This window comes from Argiope bruennichi, chromosome 4, assembly GCF_947563725.1.
Source record: "Argiope bruennichi chromosome 4, qqArgBrue1.1, whole genome shotgun sequence".
NCBI classification, from domain to species: domain Eukaryota; kingdom Metazoa; phylum Arthropoda; class Arachnida; order Araneae; family Araneidae; genus Argiope; species Argiope bruennichi.
The window spans coordinates 126,461,033-126,484,508 of NC_079154.1; the positions used below are offsets into that span (position 1 = coordinate 126,461,033).

Genomic DNA, 23,476 nt, shown 5'->3' on the forward strand with positions numbered 1-23,476 from the left:
ACTACTTACTGAATTGGTACTTTTAAATAAAACGATCTTTCATATGAAATGTGTTTTTAACAATTATGTAGAGCGAACAATTTTTAGTTCACGTATGTCGCAATTTACAGATTCCATATGTGGTGGAATGTGATGAGCGAAGATAGAACGTGGGACCTTGTGGTTCGCAGCCGAGTAACATGACCACAATACAAAAGCAATTGCTCCTGTAGCGTAGTTGTTAACTAGCTTATATGCTATTCACTACAGACTCTCCCTCCAGTGAGTCGGAGGTGAGACAAACGATATGGTTGTTGAGTGGTGATTTATTAGCTATTGAGTCTAATGCGCCTGTACCCATTTCAGAAGTGCCAAGCGTTTTGGCGAGCATATGTGGGTTTGCTGCTGTTGCGTCAAGTGAGTCTGACTACTTTTCGGGTAGATGGAGCCACAACAGTCGTACGAAGGTTGAAGGTTCGTCGTCCGAGGTCACCCATGTGGCGGATTGAATTGAGTGAGGATAGAACTTGTGACCTTGTGGTTCGCAGCCGAGTAACATGACCACAATACAAAAGCAATTGCTCGTGTAGCGTAGCTGTTAACTGGCGTATAAGCTTTCACCACACATACAACTAATAAACATTATCAAATTACAATATCTACGAATATTGCCCTATTTTGCTTAGTTTCACAAAATAATATAAGAAATTACATAAGAATCTCGATAAGGGCTTCTTTCATTGATAAATATGTATCAGGATATGATACATATCTGCAAAATTTCTCAGGGTGCCACACACTAAAATACATCCAGTTATTATACTTCATTTTGGAGTTACCATGATCTCATACTTACACCAAAATAGATATCATTCAGAAAATGATTTTTTTAAATGCCCGAATCCAAAGTGCCGAAATTCATCAAAATCACGAAGGTGAATATATTAACGATTATAATACCTCATCACTGCATACAACGTGCGCGAGATAGTATAAAACAGTCAAAAGGCGATCGGAAAAAAGAACTCCAGGTGCATTCGAGAAGTTTTAATCATTGAATGCCAAACTTGGGTGTCACGCCCAGAAAAATGTCTCTTGACTTTTTTTCAGGGAAAAAAGTATCGATCAAACATTTTTCTTTTGACAACGGTAGATGGAAAAGCGTAGACCAATAGTTTCTACTTTTTTTTCATAGAGCTCAGAGAGCTGCATAATCTGTAACATGCACGCTTCTTTATCAACTGAGAATGCGTTCTTTGCTAAAGAGTAAAATGATTTGTAATTTATAATAATAGTGAAATTAAACATATGAAATATTTCCGATTCCACCGCCTATATTAATCCTATATTAAGATGTTGCTTTATCCAAATGATGCTAAAGGAGGGTAATTTTTACAAATAAATTAAATTTTTATACAATTTTTTTTCGAAAGCCAAAAAATAAAAGTTATCTAGCTCGGCTTACAAAATAATATCTATATTTTATCAGCTCAGTTTACAAAGAAATATGTAGTAGAAATTTGAAGAAAGAAATTCAAAAGTTAAATATTAATTTAAAAAAAAAATAAATGGACAGAGGTTAGATAAAATATTGTGATAACATGTTAATAATCAGCAAAGAATTTATTATGATAAAGGCGAATTCTTATACCCTTTCTATTTTATTGACTTCCGAGTGAGACATTTTAAATCCCATAATGATTCATTGTTCTTCTGCAGGCGTCACACGTATACTACAGATAAGCGCCGTTGATATGGAGGCGTATGGAGGCAAGTGATTAACTATACTCGCAAAATGTATCGAAAAACTAGTTATGTTAATGAGATTTTAATGACATATCCCAAGTAGGGATTGCAATACCGGACCAAAATTTCAATACCGGTATTAGGTATTTTTTAGATCTTAATACCGGGATACCGGTTTTAATACCGGTATTAGAAATTTTAGAAAAAGAAAGAAAACACAGGTGTTTCTTTGTTTTCTTTATCAGTTTTATAAGAGAGTGTAAATATCACAAAAAATAATTTGTAACTTATAAATTATAACAGTATATAAAGAATCACAAAAAAGTGAAGGAACATCTTATTTATTTAAATCACAAAAAAGTGTAAATATCACTATTCAGTTTGTGGTACTATTACAAATTTTTGAAATGTGATCTAAAAAAACATAATGCGTCTATTGTACTGTCATTAAGCCTGAAATATAATTTTGTGTAAAAATGACCAGCTGTCGAAAACGCTCTTTCGACAACTGCACTAGTTGGTGATACTGTTAGCAATGCGCGGTATACTTTTTCCAAGTATTTACCTCTAAATTCCTCATCTTTAAATAAATCAATTTCTCGTCGGATGGTTTTGGATATAGATGATTTCTGTATTGTATTTTGGTTCTTTGATTTTTTCTTTATTTATCGCTAATTCTAATTTTTATTCAAGAGACAATTCCTTTTCACTATCGACATTATTGTCATCATAATCTTCGATAACGGAACCGAATTCTTCTGAATGTGGATAGGTTTGTGGGTAAAAAAATTTTAAGAAAATTTACTATAAACATAATCAGATTTGAATTGATTATTTTCTTTTCTTCTTTTTCATTTTCATTTTTAAAATCATAATAATTATGTAAATACCATAAGACATTTTCTATTTCGGTATGCCTTTCTTCTGTGCGATTTTTCAATGTAATATATAATTCTTCAGATAGTAATGTGTGCTGTTCTTTCATGACTGCAACATGAAATTTATTGTTGCATTAGCTGTTAATAAATTAGAATCTCTCCGACATATTGCCTCAATAGTCAGTTTTATTGGAAGTAGAGCTTACACAGTTCTGGATACTAAGTCGGAATTCATTATTCATTAGAAATTTTAGAAAAAGAAAGAAAACACAGGTGTTTCTTTATTTTATCAAAGTATTATTATTAGAGAATGCCAGTATTATTAGAAAGGGTAAATATCACAAAAAATAATTTGTATTTTATAAATTATAAGAGTATATAAAAAAATCACAAAAAAGTAAAGGAACAACTTATTTATTTAAATTACAAAAAATTATAAATATCACTATTCAGTCTGTGGTACTAATACACATTTTTGAAATGTGATCTTAAAAAACAATGCATCAATTGTACTGTCATTAAGCCTGAAAAGTAATTTTATACAAAAGTTACTAGCTGTCGAAAACGCTCTTTCGGCATCTGCGATAGTTAGTGGTACTGTTAGCAAAATACTTTTTCCAAGTATTTACTTCTAAATCCCTCATCTTCAAATAAATCGATATCTTATCGGATGGTTTTGGATATAACTGATTTTTGTATTGTATTTTGTTTCGTTGAAATTTTCTTATTTGTCGCTAATTCTAATTTTTGTTCAAGAGACAATTCCTTTTCACTATCGACATTAGTGTCATCATAATCTTCGATAACTGAACCGAATTCTTTTGAATGTGGATAGGTTTGTAGGTAAAAAATTTGAAGAAACTTAATCAGATTGGAATTTTATTTTATTTTCTTCTTTTCCATTTTTAAAATCATTGTAATTATGTAAATACCATAAGACATTTTCTATTTCGATATGCCTTTCATCTGTGCGATTTTTCAATGTAATATATAATCTTCAGATAGTGATGTGTGCTGTTATAGTGTGATGTGTGTTGTTAGGAGTAAACGGTTCCAACGTGTTTTAAAATCTAATATTAACATATATTCTGTTTTATTTTCAGTTAGTATGTATTTTAGTAATATGACATCTTTTATAGGGGAACGTTTAAATATCTTAACAATTTTTCGAACTTTATAAATTATAGGAAGCAATTCTTGATGGGTTAATATTTCATCCTTATTAGCAATATCTTCTCCAACATTTACATTATCTTCATTGTCAATATCACTCTCACACTATTCAAAGTTGGAATCCGAAGTTCCTATATCCACAGTATTTGGATTCTTCTGTTCTTTATTTTTTTGGTATAACACATCTATTACTCCTAACTGAATTCCATGAGCATGACACAACTGCTGATTTGCATCAATCAACTTTTCAACTTTTTTCACAACTGTTGCTAAATCAGTCATTATGGATACAATTTCTTCTTTCATTGATAATCCATGTTTCGCTACTTTAGATTTAAGAAATTAATTAAGCCATTAATTATTTAATTAGTTTCGCCCTTTAGGGTGACATAAAAATAAAAACGTATACTATTTTTCTATGTTGGCAATCCCTGATCATATAGTGGAGACAAATTAAAAAATTTCTAGTAAATACCGAAAAACCGGTATTTAAACTTATCAATACCGGTATTACAAAATTGTACAAATGGCTCAAAATACCGGTATTCGGTATCCCGGTATACCGGTATTGCAATCCCTAATCCCAAGTATATAAAAACTGAAAAAAATATTCTAAAATAATATTTTACGTATGATATTTGTTGTTGAAATGGCGTTATTAGGCAACTTTCTAGAATGCTGTTATCTTTTTTTTTTCATGAGCACCGTTACTGGATAAATTGGATATTGTTATAGACTTTTAATGGTTTGGATGAGTAATTAAGTATATAATTATTGATATTATTGATTACATTTTCATACACACACACACACACATACGACATTCAAGTAGATGATTAACTTTTTTGCAAGTCAAGTTTTAAAAAAACTACTTTTCATTCAAGTAGATGATTAACTTTTTTGCAAGTCAGGTTTTAAAAAAACTACTTTTCATTCAAGTAGATGATTAATTTTTTTGCAAGTCAAGTTTTAATAAAACTACTTTTTTTGCTAACTTTTGTACTTTCAAATCTCGTTTACGTACAGAACCTCGTACAACGAGCAGCAACAAAATATAAGAAAAAAAGCTATTCGCTTAGCGAACACCTTGCATAACGAGCAAAATAAACTGTAAAATATCTCTTAATGAGCGATGTTTCCCAGATTGAGGGGTGAGGAGATATCATGACGTCACATGCTGGATTGTATCAATCTATGTTGTGGACTTTTGGTCCTTATATCTACATGAAAGACTTTTTGATCTGAGGGCATTATCGAATTCAACTCCGAGGAGTTTGAGCAAGTACCTGTGGAACTTCACAATCGACAAAATTTCGTTTTGGCCTAGATTATGGTAGAGATAGGTAGCTACGACGTCGATGAGCTGGTAGAAAAGTATAGCTATAACTACTGAAGAGTTTATGACACTGCATTCTGTGTCACAGCAAAAAGCTGAAGAGTAGATTTGGTCAGGAGAGAAAGAAATAATAGACCCAACAGAGAAATAACCCTCCAGAATAATAAGGGAGATGTTGTTGAGAAGTATAACCCTCATAAGGCAGTAGCTTCTTGCGATACAAATTCATTTAACGATAATTCTGTGTCTCATTCTCAGCGAATTATAAAGCACAATCAAAGACAAACAATTTTTTAATAAAAACGCATACTTTATAATTAACAAATTAAATTATTATACTTGTAAATTTGTTTGAATATTTTTTTATCGGAACGGGACACAATGTTCTATTTTACATGGATTCTTATACAAAAAATTATTTTGCTTCAGGAGTGTTTTGCATTATGATTAAGATTCAGGTACGAAATATAGTCATTAAGTGAAATTCCACAGGATGTGTGAACTAGAACTTCTTTTGAGTGTTACTGGCTGAACTCTTTTTCTTTGAGAGTTGATATCCTTTATATCTTATAAGTGAATAGATCTATGTCATCAATGAAAGTAATTTGTAAAATTCCCAAATATAAACTTCTGCTTGGGTGTTTTACCAAAAGTGGTATATGTAATTGTTAATAAATATTTTAAATTATCTGTTTTTGGCTGTACTTATTTGTTCAGCTTAAACATGGCTTCACCACACCACATTTGTTTGCCACCTACTGGCGAATCGCTGGAAAAGACTGTACAACAATATCAACTGCTAACAATACACAGAAACTTTGTGACAGAATGGAGTATCACATATGTTATTAAATCAACCTTCTTTCGACTTACTGCTTTAGTATCACTGACCACTGGAATTTATTTTATAAAGTAAATTCTACTTCATTAAAAAAAATTTAATCCTTGTACTTGCCTTGTGGGGTGAGGGGTAATCTCCTTCCGTAAGGGTCGTTCTTGGGTTTGGGTGAGGGGCTTCTCCTTCTGTAGAATTCCACTCTCCTGGGCTGCGGGGGCTCGTCCGGGGTGAGGTCGACGAGTTGTCCCTCCCTGGCGGCGTTGAGCATGTGCCGCCGCTCCTCTAGGTAAAGCGAGATGGCAGAGATGGAATCAGCATCCGATCCCGCATTAGGGCAGCGGATGTTGTACTGGGAGCGTGTGATGCGGGGGAGGGAGGTCGAGGAAGGGGCTTTCGAGGACTTGCCGGGCTCAGATCTGGAAAAGAAATTCATGAATGTTGATAACAGAAGCTTATTTTTCTAGCTTTATAAAAAAGGCGACAGAAATAAACACTTGAAACGTAAACAGAAATCATCTGTTTTGAAAATTAGCTATTGTTTCTTGGAAAAGAAATAAATACAGAATTATTACAAAAACATCCAAAAGATTATATTTAAAACTAGCCGTTTTTGGCGACTACTTGGTTTGCTGGGATTAATGCTCGCTGAAATTTTCAATAAAATATTTAATGTAACTTAGTTCCTGAATAGCTTCTTCATTCTTTAAGTTTCAAATTTTGATAGTCATATAACTCATTATTTTTGAAGAAGTTTTACATCTTTCTGCTGATTGTACTATATATATCTCTCTAATTTTGAATCAGCTCCCTTAAATTAAAGCGGAATTGATTAAGATTTAATTAATGCAAAAAATTCTTTTGATGAGACCAAATATGTTTTTTAAAAAAAATATGAGTATAAAAAAAAGAACTTTTAAGCATTGAAGTCTTATGTCTCCTAGAGAATATTTTTTTTGATAATTTTTAATATCTCAAAGCATTATTCAATAAAAAGTTATTTAATTCATCATAATATTAATTTAAATTTTATTTAAATGAATTATTTTTACTTTCAAAAAAATTTTAATGACATAAATAATAATATTTTATGTTGTTTCAGTCAATAAATATATTTCTAAAAATTATAAAGTTTAAATTTTTACAATTCTTTGGTCCTAATTCATAATCATATTTTGTGAAATATTCTTGACATTCAAACTTTTAAATTAGGAAAACGCTTCTATCTTCTGTGACCAAATCTAACCCAGTTATAGAGTTTTGAATATCATTATTTTTGGACAATCAACTATTTATAATGTTATACTAATCAAACTTGGGGAACACTCTGGGCAGTGATTGATGTATTTTCTTTGAGTCTGTCAATGGAATGGACAAAAATTGCGCGTTTTTATAGAGTACAAATATTTAGTATTTAAAATGTTAGTGTTCTTAAGAATATTTCACTAAATATGATTCATAGGACTGAAGAGATGAATGAAAGAGAAAATTCATTATTCATCAGAGAATTTAATTGTATCAGCACAAAATAGTATTCTTTACTTTATTTAGACCATACTTTCTATTAAATGTGTATATCTAATACTAAATGTTAAGAAATTAGTTGATGAAACCCGATTAAATTGGACAACCTGTATATATACAGTGGGTAAAAAAAGTTTCCGTACGCAGCTATGACTGTTAATAAAAGTTTAGTTTTTGGCCCAAAATATTTTATTATGAAAATGAAAATTTTAAAATTGGTTTACCACAATTTCATTTATTATTTATGAATATCATAAAGGAAAAACTATAAAGAATATTAAATACTTATATTGAAGGGAAAAAAATGCCACTAATAAGGAACAAAAAAGTTTCCGTACGGTATTTACGTAGTACATGAAAAACTTTTTTCATGCTGACCAACTTACATTTAATGATCGGTAATCCTTCCTTCGGCCTTTATCACTTCTCTCAAATTTTGTGGGATAAACCCATCAGTTTTTTTTTGTTGTTGTTTCTGGAGAAATATTACTCCAAATGTCTTGAATGACCCTTTTGAGTTCAACCTTGCACTTTGTGTCATATTTTTTTAGTTCAAGACCGATTTCTTCCAATAAATGTCCTATAAGGATTAAATCAGGAGACTGGGGAGGGCTATGAAGTTATTTTTTAACATTATAGAAACACTCTTGACAAATCTTGGAGGTGTGCTTAGGATCGTTGTCCTGTTGAAAAGTAAAGTCAATTCCAAGGGACAGTTTATCTGCATTGATTAAAACTTTTTGTTTTAGAATGTCAAGATGTATGTACCTATACATATTTTCATTTATAAAACATAAATATTCGACACCAGCAGCACTTATACACCCTCATATCATATTCCAACCATCACCGTTCTTCACAGTTCCACATAAATTCTTAAGTAACATATGCTGTTTTGATTCCCTCCAGATCATAACTCAACCATCTGACCCACGGATATTAAAGTTTGATTCGTCACTAAAATGGACCGATTCCCAAAAAGATAGAGGCTTGCTTATATGCTTCTTTGTAAACTCGAGACGCTTTTTCTGTAGCAGAGACTTATAACAGGTTTCTTACGGGCCCCGCATCCATTATAACCTTTTTTTTAAATGACATTTCTCACAATTTAAGATGCGAATTTAATATTGTAATTAACCATTAAATCAGGTGCAAGTTGAGGTGCACTAATCCAATGGATTATCTTGCACCTTACACATGATATTTCTTTTATGCAAGCGATTTAACTTCGGAGTTCTTTTGGATTGATTGGATTTGGATCCTCAAATGTTTACACATCACGGTATCTTTCAATAATATACTGCACTGTAGACTTTGGTTTTTAAGTTATTTCACTGATTTTTTTTCATAAATAATCCATTTGTTCGCAAGTGAATCCTTAACTCTCGAATGAATTTCTGAATTTCCATTTTAAGACGATCAGCGAAACACTGGAATTAAAGAACTGTTGTTATGTCGTATTCTTCACTCTGACAAACCATCAAACTTCGAATATTTACTATGTATAAGTTGTAGAGCACGTCAGGAGAAATTTGCATATTCCGTACGGAAACTTTTTTTGCATGATACTTCGTCATTTATCTTAAAAATTGCAAACGGACTTGCCGAGTTTTGTAAAAAAGAGAAATTTATTATGAAACTCCCTTTAAAAGACTCATATTAAAAATATATAAATAGTTTATAAAGATAAAAAGTAAAGATTAGAAATTATGCTAGTTTATTTTTATTTTAATCTTCCGTACAGAAACTTTTTTTACACACTGTATGAGCAACATTTGACTTAAATATGACAGAATTATTTAAGTAAGAATATAGATATTTTAAAAGCTCACAGGATACTTTTTCCTGCACTACTTTTTCTAGAAAATATGAAAGTTCATGCAACTGAGTCATCTAATTATTAGTTTATTATTTAAATACCATGAATCAAAATGTACAGATGTGTATTCGTCTACAGATAACTGATTGATATATTTTATTTTTCGATTTGAAACCGCAAAATTTCAAATCAGTTACCCATAATTTTGAATTTAAATTTAGGGCGATACAAAATTTTCAAAGTGAGTTTTCTTTGGATTTTCAAAATATCACATACGGAAGAGTTTTAGATAATACTTTAGTTATTAAACCTCCAACTTGTTAAATGTATCATTAAATATGTATCATTATAATCTTCCAGTTATTGTGAATTCCGTTTTGTATAAGAATTTTTATTTATTAATGATTGGAGCTTCGTTTATACTATAAAAATAAGAACTGCAAAGTACAGGTAAAAAATTATTAAAAAGATTCAAAACAGATTCTGGATGATATAGAAATTTTGATTTATTGAACAACCTTGTTATGCATACGAAAGCAATTATATTTTGATTATTGAGCTACAGTATTTATAATAGATACTAGCCGCCTTTGGCGACCAGCCGGTTCGCCAATCTTAATATTCGTTTAAATTTTAATAATAACCAAATAGGTTGAACCGGAGTTTAACCCCCTTCTTCGCCAAGTTGCGATAACGCGCCAAAGCTGGCAATCTTTATTATGCACTATAATTGAACATCTGCTCCTTTGCTTTTGAACATTTCGCAAGGCCGTTGTTGGCGATTTTTAAAAATTGCACCAAGCAGGGGGTTAAACTCCGGTCGTACCATTAAATATTTTACGCAATTCCAACTTTAATAGATTCTTCAGCAAAATATTTTAAAACTTCAAATTTTGATAGTCATATAATTCACTCATAATATTATAAAGGCCTTCAGTCATAACGTGATATGTATCTCTCTCATTTTCTGTTACCCCTCGTAGAATTTATGCTTTAAATTAAAGTGGAAAGAATTAATCTGCAATTAATATAATAATATTTTTTACTGAAGCAAAGCATTTTTTTTAATAATATGATTACTGATAATAGAGTCACTGAGCGTTTAAACTTTATGGGCACTAAAGAATATCTTTCTTAAGTTATGTAATATCTCAAGAATTTGTCAACAAAATTTTCTCAGATTCATCATGAACAGATCGATTCATTAACAATGTTTAATTTTAAATGAATCAAGCACTAAGAAAATAAAATGAATCGTTTAAAATAATCGGTCGAAAACAGGTTTAAAAAAACTACTTAAAAAACGATGTACTTAAAACTATAAGCATATACAAAAAATATATATAACTAACATAAATACAATTTAATTACAAAAGCATTCAACTAACCTAAAAATAATTTAAATCATTGAAAACAGGTTAAAAAAAGCTACTTAAAAAATGATGTACTTAAAATTATAAGCATATACAAAAAATATATAACTAATATAAATACAATTTACTTACAAAAGCATGCAAATAACCTAAAAATAATTTAAATCATCCGCTGATAATGGTTGTCATGTCAACAATCAGAACACAATGCGCATGCGTGAATTTTCCTCGCCAGTTACGGTAACGCAAATGCGTGAATTCTTCTACGCCAGTTGGGGTAACGCTATGCAGATTATACATTCTTAATTTCCTTTATTCTGTGTTATTTTAATTCAAAAGTACTTCAGAATGAATCTGAAACATGGATAAATTAACAATGCTTAATTTTAAATGCATAAATCATTAAGAAAATAAACAGAATCGTTTGAAATAATCCGCAGAAAAATGTTAACCCTAGCCTCATTACTGTTGGGAGAAAAAAAAACTGAAGTCTTACTCATTTTGCGGTGGGGAAAATGGAAGATTTTTTGGCGGGAAAGTTAGTTTTTAATTAATAATTAAAATTCTAATGAAAATTTCAAAAAAAGGGACCCCAGGTGCACATTCCAGACCTCTAAGGTATACATGTACCAAATTTGGTAGCTGTATGTCAAATGACCTGGTCTGTAGAGCGCCAACACACACTCATTGAGCTTTATTTATAAGTATAGATATAGATATAGATAAACAATAGTTTGGTTTGGTTGTTTAGGTTTTCCGGCGCAAAAGCCATATCTGGCCATGCTGCGCCAATCAAATGGTAAGAGGCATTTCAAAGATATTTAAAGAGGTTATTCCGATTAAAAACTAGGCGAGATATAAACAATAGAAAAAAAATCAAACAAAAATAAGTTAACCTGTGTAAACTACCCATATGGTTGACAAGACACGGATTCGAAAAATCCAATATCTCACTAGTTTCTTTTTTGTAAGATAGAAAGAGAAAAGGGTCGTCCTAATAAATAGAGAAAATCGAAACTGTTCTCAGCATCTTATCATCGATTTCTTCCACTGCTTTTGTGGGTAAGAAGGTGAGGATAAACCACACATGACAATGGAGACACGCATTCCTTAATGGCAAGCATTTTAAGACAAATCTTCCAGGATAGTTTTAGGTCGAAGACCAGAATAAAAATAAAATGTGAAATTTAGAATTATGAAAGTGAATACTTTGGGTGAATTAGTTTTATATTTTGAATAAACGTTTATTTTGCATAGTTACTTCTGTAAAAGAGTCGATGTTTACATTTTCAGTGAGTTTTCTTTTCATGTTACCCTTTTCGTGAAAATTGTAGACAGACCAGACAGTGACAGTAAAGTAAGTACTATTTGAATTTCTCTTGTTTTTAGAGATGTTTTAATAATTCTTTAAATTCACTAGGGCATACATAATGATACCTTCAAACAGACAATAAATTTCTTAGTCTAAACCCAGTCTGATAGGTAAAGAAATCTGATAAAATAAATATTAAGCAATATTTAAGCCATTATTTTATTATATATTGGATCATGTATACGTTATGCATAAAAGATAATTCACAAAATATTTTCATCAATAATCTGGAAATTAAAAACCAAATAACCAAAATGTGAGATGGTGATGGAAATAATACATACACATTAGAATTCCACTCATATTAAAATATCATTACGTAAAAATAAACAGGATGATGGGTTGTTTATAAATAGTTTTTATTTTAAAAAATTAAATTAAAATGATTTAACGCAAGAGAGAATAATTGGATAATAATAGAAATAAAATAAATACCAACTTTTAAAATGACTCAGGAATTATGGGAAACAAGAATCGCGTGTCATCCAGTCAGTTTAGAAGCATTAAGGAATTCTGGCATGATAGAATAATCGTCTGCTATCCAAACATTTTCTTCTTTTTTGAATTGGAGTCAGTTATTTGCATATTTATTTCATGATCGTGATAAAAACATTTTATTTTATTTCCGATTAATCGATATTTTTCTTAAATTCGGTATTCATTGTGGATTTATTTTCATTCGTATTGTTTTCAACATCTTGAGTGTATATGGATTTAGTTTTTAATTTTATTTTTAGTAAATGTATATTTTTCATTTTTATTTTGTAATTTAATAAAATAATAATTTATCTTTTCTTTTTATAAATAATCATTTTGTGAATTTAATCGTCATATAATATCGTTTTCAAATTATTTTATCGATTTTTTTTTTCGAATTCTATACCAGATGACTTTTTCAAATGCATTCAAAATTTGAATAAAATTAATTTATTAATCCATAATTCAAACTTTTTATTGACTTTTTATCGGATCGCATGCACCTGCACAAAATCTCAAAACTTTAGCACATCAAGAAGTGAAAGAAAAGAAATTGATTACAAAATTCTATAAGAAAGAACTTCAATTAAATAAAAGCAGTTAGAATTGTTCTTATCATAGATCTCTGCAATAATTTATAAAGTATGCCATCATTTTGATATTGTTAAAGAAGCTATGATAGAAAATTCTGGAATGGGTGGAGATAATCTAAAGTTCCAAAATACAATGAATTTTTAAATACTATGAATAATACGCAACTTTCGTTCAAGACAATTACAAAGAAACTCAAATGCTCAGAGATTTTCCAAATAATTAACTTGAATGTTAACATCACGATCCTCACAGTTCAATTACAATTTTAACACAAATTTATGAAAAACTAATCACCCGCTATAATCTTATGATCCTCCGATAAGGTGTGCTGTTATTTATATAGATTTGAAACTTTTTTTATCGCACGTATGGCGCAGTTTGGCCGAGATTGACCCTTGCGCCAAAAAAAAGTCCAAACCAACCAACTCCGATAAGGTTAAAGAATTTATACTTAAATTTATTATTAATTAGGCTCATTTAAGTTATTGAAATATGTCAAAAATTGTTTAATTTTCTTCTTTCAATTAAGATGTTTGTCACCTCAATAATAATATCATAAGCAGATATGTAAAATGAGTTTCTAATTTGAGCTTTTAACTGGAAAAAATGGAAATATATGACTGGCTCAATGCAAAATAAACAAAGAGATTAAAAGCAACTGTCAAAATCTTTTTGAACTTAAAAATGATTATGTAAGAAAAAAAATGCTAGAAATATTATCTAAATCTTTATAAGTCAAAAATGAAAGAAAAGCTGCGAAATCAACATCAGTCGAAAAATCTTCAAGTAGAGAAATTATTCAAATGATTACCTTCAAGAAAACTATCTGAAATATTATTAAATTGATAGTACAGAACAGATTTGCATAATTATTCTTTTCTATCAAATACAAAATGTAATGTCTTGAGTGATGATCAGTGAAATGGAACTTGGATAATCTTGGTGGGTGAAAGAGTTATCGTTTTGAATTGAAATGAGGAAAAATAAATCTCCTTAAAACGTCACTACATGTCATGATATTTGTTCAGTGACGTAGAATACGTTTCTAGAAAGATGTATTTTATTAATCATATTATGGAGTTTGAATGTTTATGATCTCCATATTAAATATAGATATTAGCTTCTTAAAATTTAGTTCACAATATAGAATAAACTTGTTTAAGAAAATTACATTTCTGTTCTTAACTATAACGAACTATTTATTTTAATCAATTGCCAAAAAACATTGAGAAAATGAAAATGTTACTGAGAAAAAGAATGTATACAAGCGAATCTGGAGAAAGTAAAAACATTCTTTATTACTGTTACAGTTAAATTGGTGTTTAAGTAGAAGTAATAATAATAACACCGTTAACAATATAAAATTAGAAAAATAAAAATTATGCAGTCAAACAAACAGTTAATGAGTTAAAAAGAGTTTTCTTAAAATTTTGTTGTTGCCAATCCACTACAATATTATAATCATATATGCCCCATTTCTAATCATATTTTGCTTTTTGCTGGAAAAGAAAGATGAATCTACTAACAAATAATGATGACTTCACACAAGTTGCATTAAAAGTATTTAATTTCAGAGTAATAAGATTGAAGGTATTAAAACTAATAATTTTGAAATTCATTTGGAAGCAGCAAAGATTATTTAGCTAGAAAAGTTTATAAAAAAAAGAAACATTCATCTTCTGTTGCAGATAAGATGAATTGTAAAACGCAGAAAAAGTAAAAGTACACACATAAATTCAGATATTTTACGACATTCCATCAAATAATGAATTCAAAATATTAAAGATGTTGTTTTTTCCATTATTACGTTGTTTAATTTCAGAAGACTTTAACATTTTTATAAGAAAATAAAAACAACAGAAAGAAAGAAAAATATTAAAACCTAAGCATAAACCTTAGGTTTTGTTAATTATTTTATTTTTGAAATAAAATGCTCGTAACTATATTTTGTAGCCCTTCTTTTTAACCTTAGGAATAATCGTTTTCAGCACCATAATAATAATCTTATAATTGTTATTTTTAACCATAATAATACAGTTATCGTTAAGCATAATAATTGCACTTTCTTTCTCCTAGGTTTCTCCTTATCAGCAATCTAAAAAAAAATGGGGTTAAGTGAGTAAAGCTTTATAAGCGCAATGAAATAACGTTTGATATAAACATTTATTTGGAAAACTTTTTAAGTTTTTAGAAGGGTAGCGGAAGATTATTCTTTCAAAATGACACATGAAAGTTGCGCAGTAAACTGAGCTTTAATGATTGAACTATAAAAATTCTACAATTGTTCTTTAAGTAGGACAATTATTATAATGGGTTTTTAAAACAATTCTTATTGTTATTATTTTGAAAAATAATTAATTATAAAAAAAGGGAATCAGCTAATATTATTGAATGCTAGGTGTATAAAGGAATTTTTAATTCTTCAATACAAAGTTATCAAAAGTCGAAGTATTTTGCCATTAATAGCTAAGGTAGGAAAATAGTACAACATCTGGCAATAAATCACCAAATGTAGAAAATTATAAATAAAAGTATTTTTGTAAAAATAATATTAACAGTTTTGTATACATTTTAGAATTTATCTTTATCTCAGAATTTTAGAATTTATTTTATTATCTCAGAATTTATCTTTCAAATTTAACAACGCTCTCTGCGAACATCAGTACTGATGTTGCAGCGATGTTTTCTGGTTCCCATTTTAGTTTTTCTTGAATATCTTTAAAACTCCCCAGTTATCACACTGCACGCATATATCAAATTATAGAATATAAAATTCCTTAAATTTTCAAGCTTTTATTTTTATTCATGTTTTAATATTTTTGCAAATATAAGTTCTAAACTACTTTTTTGTTTTTAGCAATTTACGACCCCTATATCATCAAAACCGCATGTTACCAGCATGGGAAAAAAACTTTGAAAAATGTGCTTTCATTAAAAAAAATTCATGGTTGAAGCACCATATGTTATTTTTTTATTAATTTTTTAGAGTTTCCAACAGTTCTCCGACTCTATATTTTTGCGATTTTCCGCATACTAAATGTCGTTTGGGACCCCATGTTGTATGGTGATTCTTTATCCTCCTGATGCCCCTACCATCACCTCTCTGAACCAAAATATTAGCTTTCAAAGACAATGAAGTTTCATGAAAATTTGAATGTTCGAAGACGGAAGTACCATTTTCTCACTAATCCTATTTAGCTGTGACCAAAGATAACTTCTTCAAGGCAAAAACAGACAGATCTAGAGGTTTATCTGCAAGAAAAAAAGTGTCTTTCTCGCAAATTAAAGCAGTTATTCTGTACCAATTAAACATTAAGCTTCCTGTGCACAATAATAGACAGTACATAGACATTACAATCTATGCACTACATAGAAATATTAATGTTGTAACGGCGCAGTTGAAAGGGGAATCTTCATTTTCTAACTGATATATTGATTCACGTTTAAATTTTGGCAATAAATATTTAATGACTACATTGATTGAAATGACATAGTGTTTCTGGACAAAAAAAATGTTTAATTTATATTTACGACGGATTTGTTTTATTGGGATGATCTGAATTAAGAATACCACTTTTTTTTTTTAGAACACCACTACAGTATGGAATTTGCCATAGTTTGAACCTTATTTGCTCTGGTGGCTCAACAGAAAGATATGCTAAGGGACAGCTTGTTGCCTCTTGCTCCTCTTATTATATCACGATATTTTCAACAAAAACAGTCAATGACAACAAAGAAACAATGAGCCTATTTCGATTCTACAAAATTCCGAATGAAGGCATACAACGTAAAAACTCTTTCCAGACCTAAATCTAATGGATTCCTAAGAGACATTCTTGTTTGAGAAATTTATAAAAATGTGCGATAGCACAGCAGAAATTCTGACCTAAAATCTATATTAAAGAATTATTGGAAGCAAATTTGCCTAGACACCTTTTAAATTCTACCTGGATCTGCAAACCGATGATTAACAGAAGTAATAGAAAACATAGATTCCTATATTATCTACAAAAGAAAAAACATATCAACTCTAAACTCTTTTGTATTAACTTTAGCTTAAGGTAATTTCTTTAATATCTTATAAAATTCAACGATTTCATTATGATTTGGTAACTATGCGCATACCACAGTTTAATCAAAGATGGTTCTAGCGCCAAAAAATTCCCCCCCCAAAAAAAAGCCAAAAATAAACTTTATTATATTTTGGGGTATTCTTACATTTCATAAAAATGTACATATTTCTAGTCTTAAGAAATCTTTTTTTAATATATTGTATTTTTCGCACGGTCGTAGCAAAATGTAGTGCTTAATTTTTCTTTTAACAAAGTGCCTAAAATTGGAGAAAACAATTTTTTTCTTACTTTTTCTTTGTTTACAAATTTAGTGGAAGCCAATAAATTTTTGGCGACAAAAATTATTTCAATTTTTGTATTGTGTTCCTCATTTTTTAAGACAATGATGGCGAAAACAAAAAAGTCTTTCAGCAAGACTCAACCAAAAGTATCTCAATAAAAGCAGACAGTTTTAAAATCTATTCGCTTGAGATTTATGAGTAAGAAGCGATGCTTCGTATTTTTATGTCCCTCGCCAACACAAAATAAAATTGTTTCTTCCCTATATTAATACATCCGCATCCCATCACTCCAGACAGATTGCTTCGCGGGCGTCCATTTGGTCGAGGCACATCATTTGTTAGATTCGCCTGGCCGGGAGGAAATGGCGCGGCTTCTTCATAAATTTGCCTGCCGAGAACGGAAAAAACAATTTACAGATGAAAAAAGAGGGTAAAATTTTCATATTTAAAAAAGTATTAATTCTAAAAATAAATGGAGTATGAGATTATATTTAGATAAATAGATGTCAAAAATAGTGTTTATACGAGCTGGAAAAGCCTTGTGTTATTTTCCCTTTTGCTTTAGATGCTTTTCTTTTAAAATTGAACGTAGATACAAAGCTGGAAAAATTCCAGATGTAAAAATGTAAGTGATTATTCTCTGAGTATTGCATTAAAATTAAATTGAGTTTTTCTCCCATTTCATTTAAAATTGTTGATTTACTATTCGCATGAAATCTTTATTTAATGTGAATAGTTAGTGATATTGGAAAACTCAAGGATTTGAAAAGAAAACGGGCTTTCTTTCATTTAGAAAACTTCTAATAAAAATATATATTGTTATTCGATATGCCAAATAGGTTTATAAATTACTTTAAATGGCGAACAATTCAACTTGAATATTCCTTTGCAATTTAAATGAAGAATGAGATGGCAATATTCGTTAGACATAACAATGCGCATTATTTGGAATGACTTAATTTATATTTATAATATGCATTTAAGGGCATTTCACTTACCGAGAAATTCGAATTCGTTTCGTGGACCGCGATTTCTACAGAATTATTCTATTACAACGCAAATAATTCAATAAGATTTAATCGATAATTGCTTTTTCATGAAAGTAAGATTGTTTTGTAGAAAAATATTTCTTTAAAGAAGTTCATATTATAAATTGGGCGATTAAACATTTTACGTCTTTAAGATGCATATATGAAATTACTATTTTTAAAGATAATCTTTAGATTTAAAACTATTTCTCCTTTCAACCGGTATAACATCTTAATTTGCTTATACCGTTTGCGGTAAATAAGTATAATATTTTTATACTGATTTACTCATATTCGTAAATCTTAACTGATGACCTTTTTTTTAAATCTTAGGTATTCTGAGGAATCTTGAAAAATTCTTTAAAATAATAACGCTTGAGATAAACGATTTCAATTGTGAGATTTGCATTGCTTTACTAATGCAATTTAATACTTTAAAAACAATGATAAATCATCAAAATATTATAATGTTAATTTGATAATGGATGTGGAAACTACCTAAAAAGACTCTTTTAACAAGTGAATAAAAAAGTAATACTACATTTTTGCTAAAAAAAAAAAAAAAACAATCCTGGAAGTTATTAAAAAACCGGAAAAGCGTGAGACAGTGACAAATTTACTTTCAATAAATAAAATTGCAACCATATTTATAATGAATTTTTATTTTTATACAGTGTATATATAAAACCGTTATATAAAATGTTCTATTACCTTTTTTGTTTCTTTGAACATTCATTGTCTCTTTATATCCTTCTCCTATTGTTTCCTTGTTTGGTTTGGATTTTTTTTTAGAGAAACAATGTATTCTACCATTTCCTATGCTGACAAAATATTTGAAATTTTTGTTTTAATTTTTTTTAAGTCTTTAATAGATGTCACAATTCTTGATTATCTGTATCACAGAATCTAAAAATTAAGACTTCACAAATTAATTTCTAGATGACGGAATGTCTGTGAAATTAATTTTTAGCTAAATTAATATGTTGAATGTTGTCTTTGGGAACCGATAACTATAAATCATTTCAGAAATTTATTACGTGAGTAAATTAATGAAAAATCAATTAGGAAACTTCGCCGTAATAAGAATGAAACATACGGAAATAAAGCGTTTAATTAAAAGAGTAATATTGAATTTAAAAGTGATTCTGATTTTTTTTTTTGAATTAAAAGAATAATAACTCAATCATCTGAGAATAACAAAAGTTTTAAAAATGAAAATAGTTATAAAACAACATAGTTTCTTGAAAATAAAAAGAAATTTACTTAAATGGCTTGTTACAACTGTAATCCAATTCAGTCTCTATTAGCATAAAATGTACGGGGCCTCCACGTTGTTGTTTGATATTCTAAATGCAGTACAATATTGGAAGGATATCCTCATCACAATATTGTCAGATATTTTATGATAATAAGATAAAAACTCTAGTGCGAATATAAATTTTGATTAAAAGAATTATGAGAATCAAACAGAATTAAATGTTCCACATCGCCAAAAGATGGCGCTACAGAAGACACGAAAGGCGAAACCACAAGCCAGGTAGATATGGCTACATAATTTATTACATTATCCATATCTTCCGTTTCTACCATCATTCGCTATTACGTTAGCTCTGGATATATCGTTTGGTAGTTACGCTGTATTTATTATGATTTCTCACGAAGTTATAGAGCAAACCTTATCTATTTCTGAATTAAGCACAAAATGAAATGTTGTAATTATTGTATTTATGATAAAATTCTTAATTGAGGCAAAAGTTATACAAAGTACATGAATTTAAGGAGAAATATACCAAGTATTTTTTTTTTTTTTTTAAGTTACAAATGTCCGATGTGTGATCCTCTTGTTACACGACATACGTGCAATCTGTAATCCAGTTCGTTCCAAACATTTTGTAACATCGCTCTGTCAGTTGTTCTGAATGCTGCACAAATGAGTTCATTAAGTTCTGGCAGTGTTTTCGGCATTGGTGGTACATAAACAATATCTTGCCTCAATTCTTTTTGTGGGGTTATCTCAAATTTAACAGACAAAACAAAATGCTACAGTATATTCGGAACGAATGGATTGGACGTATGTCGTGGAAAAAGAGAGTCACACACCGGGCATTTGTAACTTTAAAAAAAAACTCGGCATATTTTTCTTTAAATTCATATATCACATATTGTAATATGTGCAGTAGTTTCGAAAATATAATTTTTAAAAACGGATACATCATTTTTACTCACCCTGTGTTTAACGTCATTCAAACATTTATTCACTAGTCTTCTTAAAAAATTTTAAATTGCTTTTTGAAAAATAAAAACATTGCCACTGATGCAAGATTATTACAGAAATGCTAATCTTATAAACCATTTGAAATCAATGATACCTCAAGTGTAAGTGGCAGAATTGGTTATGTCAGCCAAAGCCACTTTGATTATTAATGTTCCGATGAAAAAAATGCATTTTGGGTGTACACAGTATACTTACCAGGAAGAAAAACACACAAAGAAAAGCAATCCGTAAAGCGAGTAAATTTAAATTCATTAAATGTTAAAATTAATTCAGGAAAAGGTTTTGTCTTAATTTGAAAAATGTAAAATATTTGATTTTCATCGGGAGAGAGATAGAGATTGATAGATAGATAGATATAAATATAGGTAAATAGATGAAAGGAAAACAAAAAGGACAAAAAAATTTCGAAATCAAGCCCTTTAAAAAATACAAAGAAAGTTTTTTTTTTAATGTGATGTTAAAAAAAACCGAGGAAATTTATCAGCCGATCTTATTCAGTAAACTCTTTCCAGAATATTGCTTTCTAAAATACGCCGTTAGTGAAAGAGATCTCTAAATGCGCAGGAAGTGATCGGTATGCACTGCAGATTATACATGTGAGCTTCTGGCACTCATTCAAAACAAGAACCAGAAAAAGAAAATACAACCGATGACGCGTGCTCTGATCAATAGTTAATAAGATACTAAAAGAAGACGCACCTTGCTGTTATATTGAGGAACATTATTTTTTTCTTGACTCTTTTTTTTTTCTGCTAAAAATTAATGGCACGCTTAGGTCTCAGCTTTAAAAAAAGGTAAAAAGCAAGAAATCATACTTTCATTTTTATGCTGTCATTTTATCTTAGAAACTAAAATTTTAAAAAATGCATTCTTTTTGCAACATATTCTGATATATTCTGATGATGATTAAGTTTATAGCAAAAGTGGCGTTACATGAGTAAAGGGCTTATAGTTGAAATAAAAAAACAGAATTTAAATAACTTCCAAAGGACTAGCCATTCAAAAAAATAAAACCTTTCATACGTATATATGCTAAAAGTAAAAAGACAGCCAAAGGAAATAAAAAAAGCCAGAACAAAAAATAAAATGGCAGCCATAAAAAGAAAATGCGTAGAATGAATGACTAAGCAGTAGAGCCTACAGAATATTACACGTAATAGTATCATATAAATATAATGAATAAATAATAAAATTTATCAAGGGAATTTAAGAAAGGGAATTTAAACTTAGAAAAAAAATGATAAAAAAAAAGAAAGAATTTTAAAGGAAAAAAGAAATATATATATATATAAATCAAAAAAGAAAGAAAAATAAATAAGAAAACATAAATATATATAAGTTGACTCAGTCTGAGATAAAGTTCATGTTCAGGACTGAAGACTAGAAAAGAAAAAAAAAAAGTTAATTTTGAATTTTTTTCCCCTTACTGTTCACTTTTTAAGAGTACTTGATTTTCTCTGTGTATACTCAGAAAAGCTCAGGTCAATATTTCTGCAACGTATGCAACCTGATAATGTTTTTTTAATTGAAGAATAAAATTATTCAGTTCTTATTTTACCTCGCATACAGCTACTAAAACTTACGGAATTATTGATACTTTGAGCCTCTGCCATTTTTTAAAACTTAAATGTCTATCAAAAAATATTTAAAAACCATGAATGATTCACAAAAATATATAACTTGAAATTTTTATCTGTCTGTAACAATTTATTTTAGTTATCATATTCTAAAATTGCACAGTTGCAGTTAGTTTTAAAAATCATTGGGATTCATCCCTTCAGCCTTTTATTCAGCCTTTCTTTAGCTGGAAAGTTTCTTTTAATGCAGAAGTTAGCAATATGTAATTACAAACTAATTATCTAAAACTTTCTCTCCTTATTAACTTTCAGGTGAAAATTCAACATTTTGAAACAGTTTATTCAAGTCATACTTATTCATAAAGTTGCTTATTATTCAAGTTGAAAGTTATCACCATTTGATTTCGGATACAAAAATCAAGAATTGCATTCAATCAGTTCTTGTGAAGTCGAATCCATAATAATTACTAAAATAAAATGCATTATGTAATTAATTAACAAAGAAAATGTCTTATTACAATTAAAAACAATGTCAAAGAAGAATCAAAATAAACTTTTCTTAAAATAAAAGAAGAAATTCGGCTTACATTTACTGAAAACAACAATCATCATTAACACGTCTGTTCACTTGTGAATGATCTACTGACAAATTTTATATATACAGACTCGTACGCTCATATCCGCAAAAATAGATTATATATGTATGTTGTTGTTGTTGTTTCTAATGGCAGTTGTCATAGACAAGCCCACTGACTTTAGAAGTCTGTGATTTTAAGCCAAGATTGCATCTCTTGTTTTTTCAGGAGCGCCATCTAAGGCCAAGAGGACGACTTAGCTACACACACGTCACAACCCGTTTTACGGGGCGGACTTCATTCATGCGTTTCATTCACTCATCCACATATCGTAATTTAGACCTGAATCAGAGAAATATCACCCCTGATACAGTACCCCCAGTTGTATTACTCTCGACATGGAGGACTATGTGACCACGACATATTTATACGTGTGCCAGCCACCACACACACGGAGATTCTTCGACCGGCTAGGTTCGAACTCGCAACCAAAGGGACGCGAATCCAACGTCCTATTCCACTTTTTCTTTCTAATTAATTCAACTGAATCTTTGTAAAAAT

The 23,476-nt window shown here is 29.5% G+C and overlaps 1 protein-coding gene across 1 annotated transcript in view; it reads right to left on the reverse strand.

The window, feature by feature from the left end:
• LOC129966438 (dual specificity tyrosine-phosphorylation-regulated kinase 2-like) overlaps positions 1-23,476 on the reverse strand; it is a 78,966-nt gene that overhangs the window by 29,269 nt on the left and 26,221 nt on the right. The window contains exon 3 of the mRNA XM_056080861.1: positions 6,068-6,366. Within this exon, the coding sequence (XP_055936836.1) occupies positions 6,068-6,366 (299 nt within the window). The remainder of the gene's footprint in view (positions 1-6,067; positions 6,367-23,476) is intronic.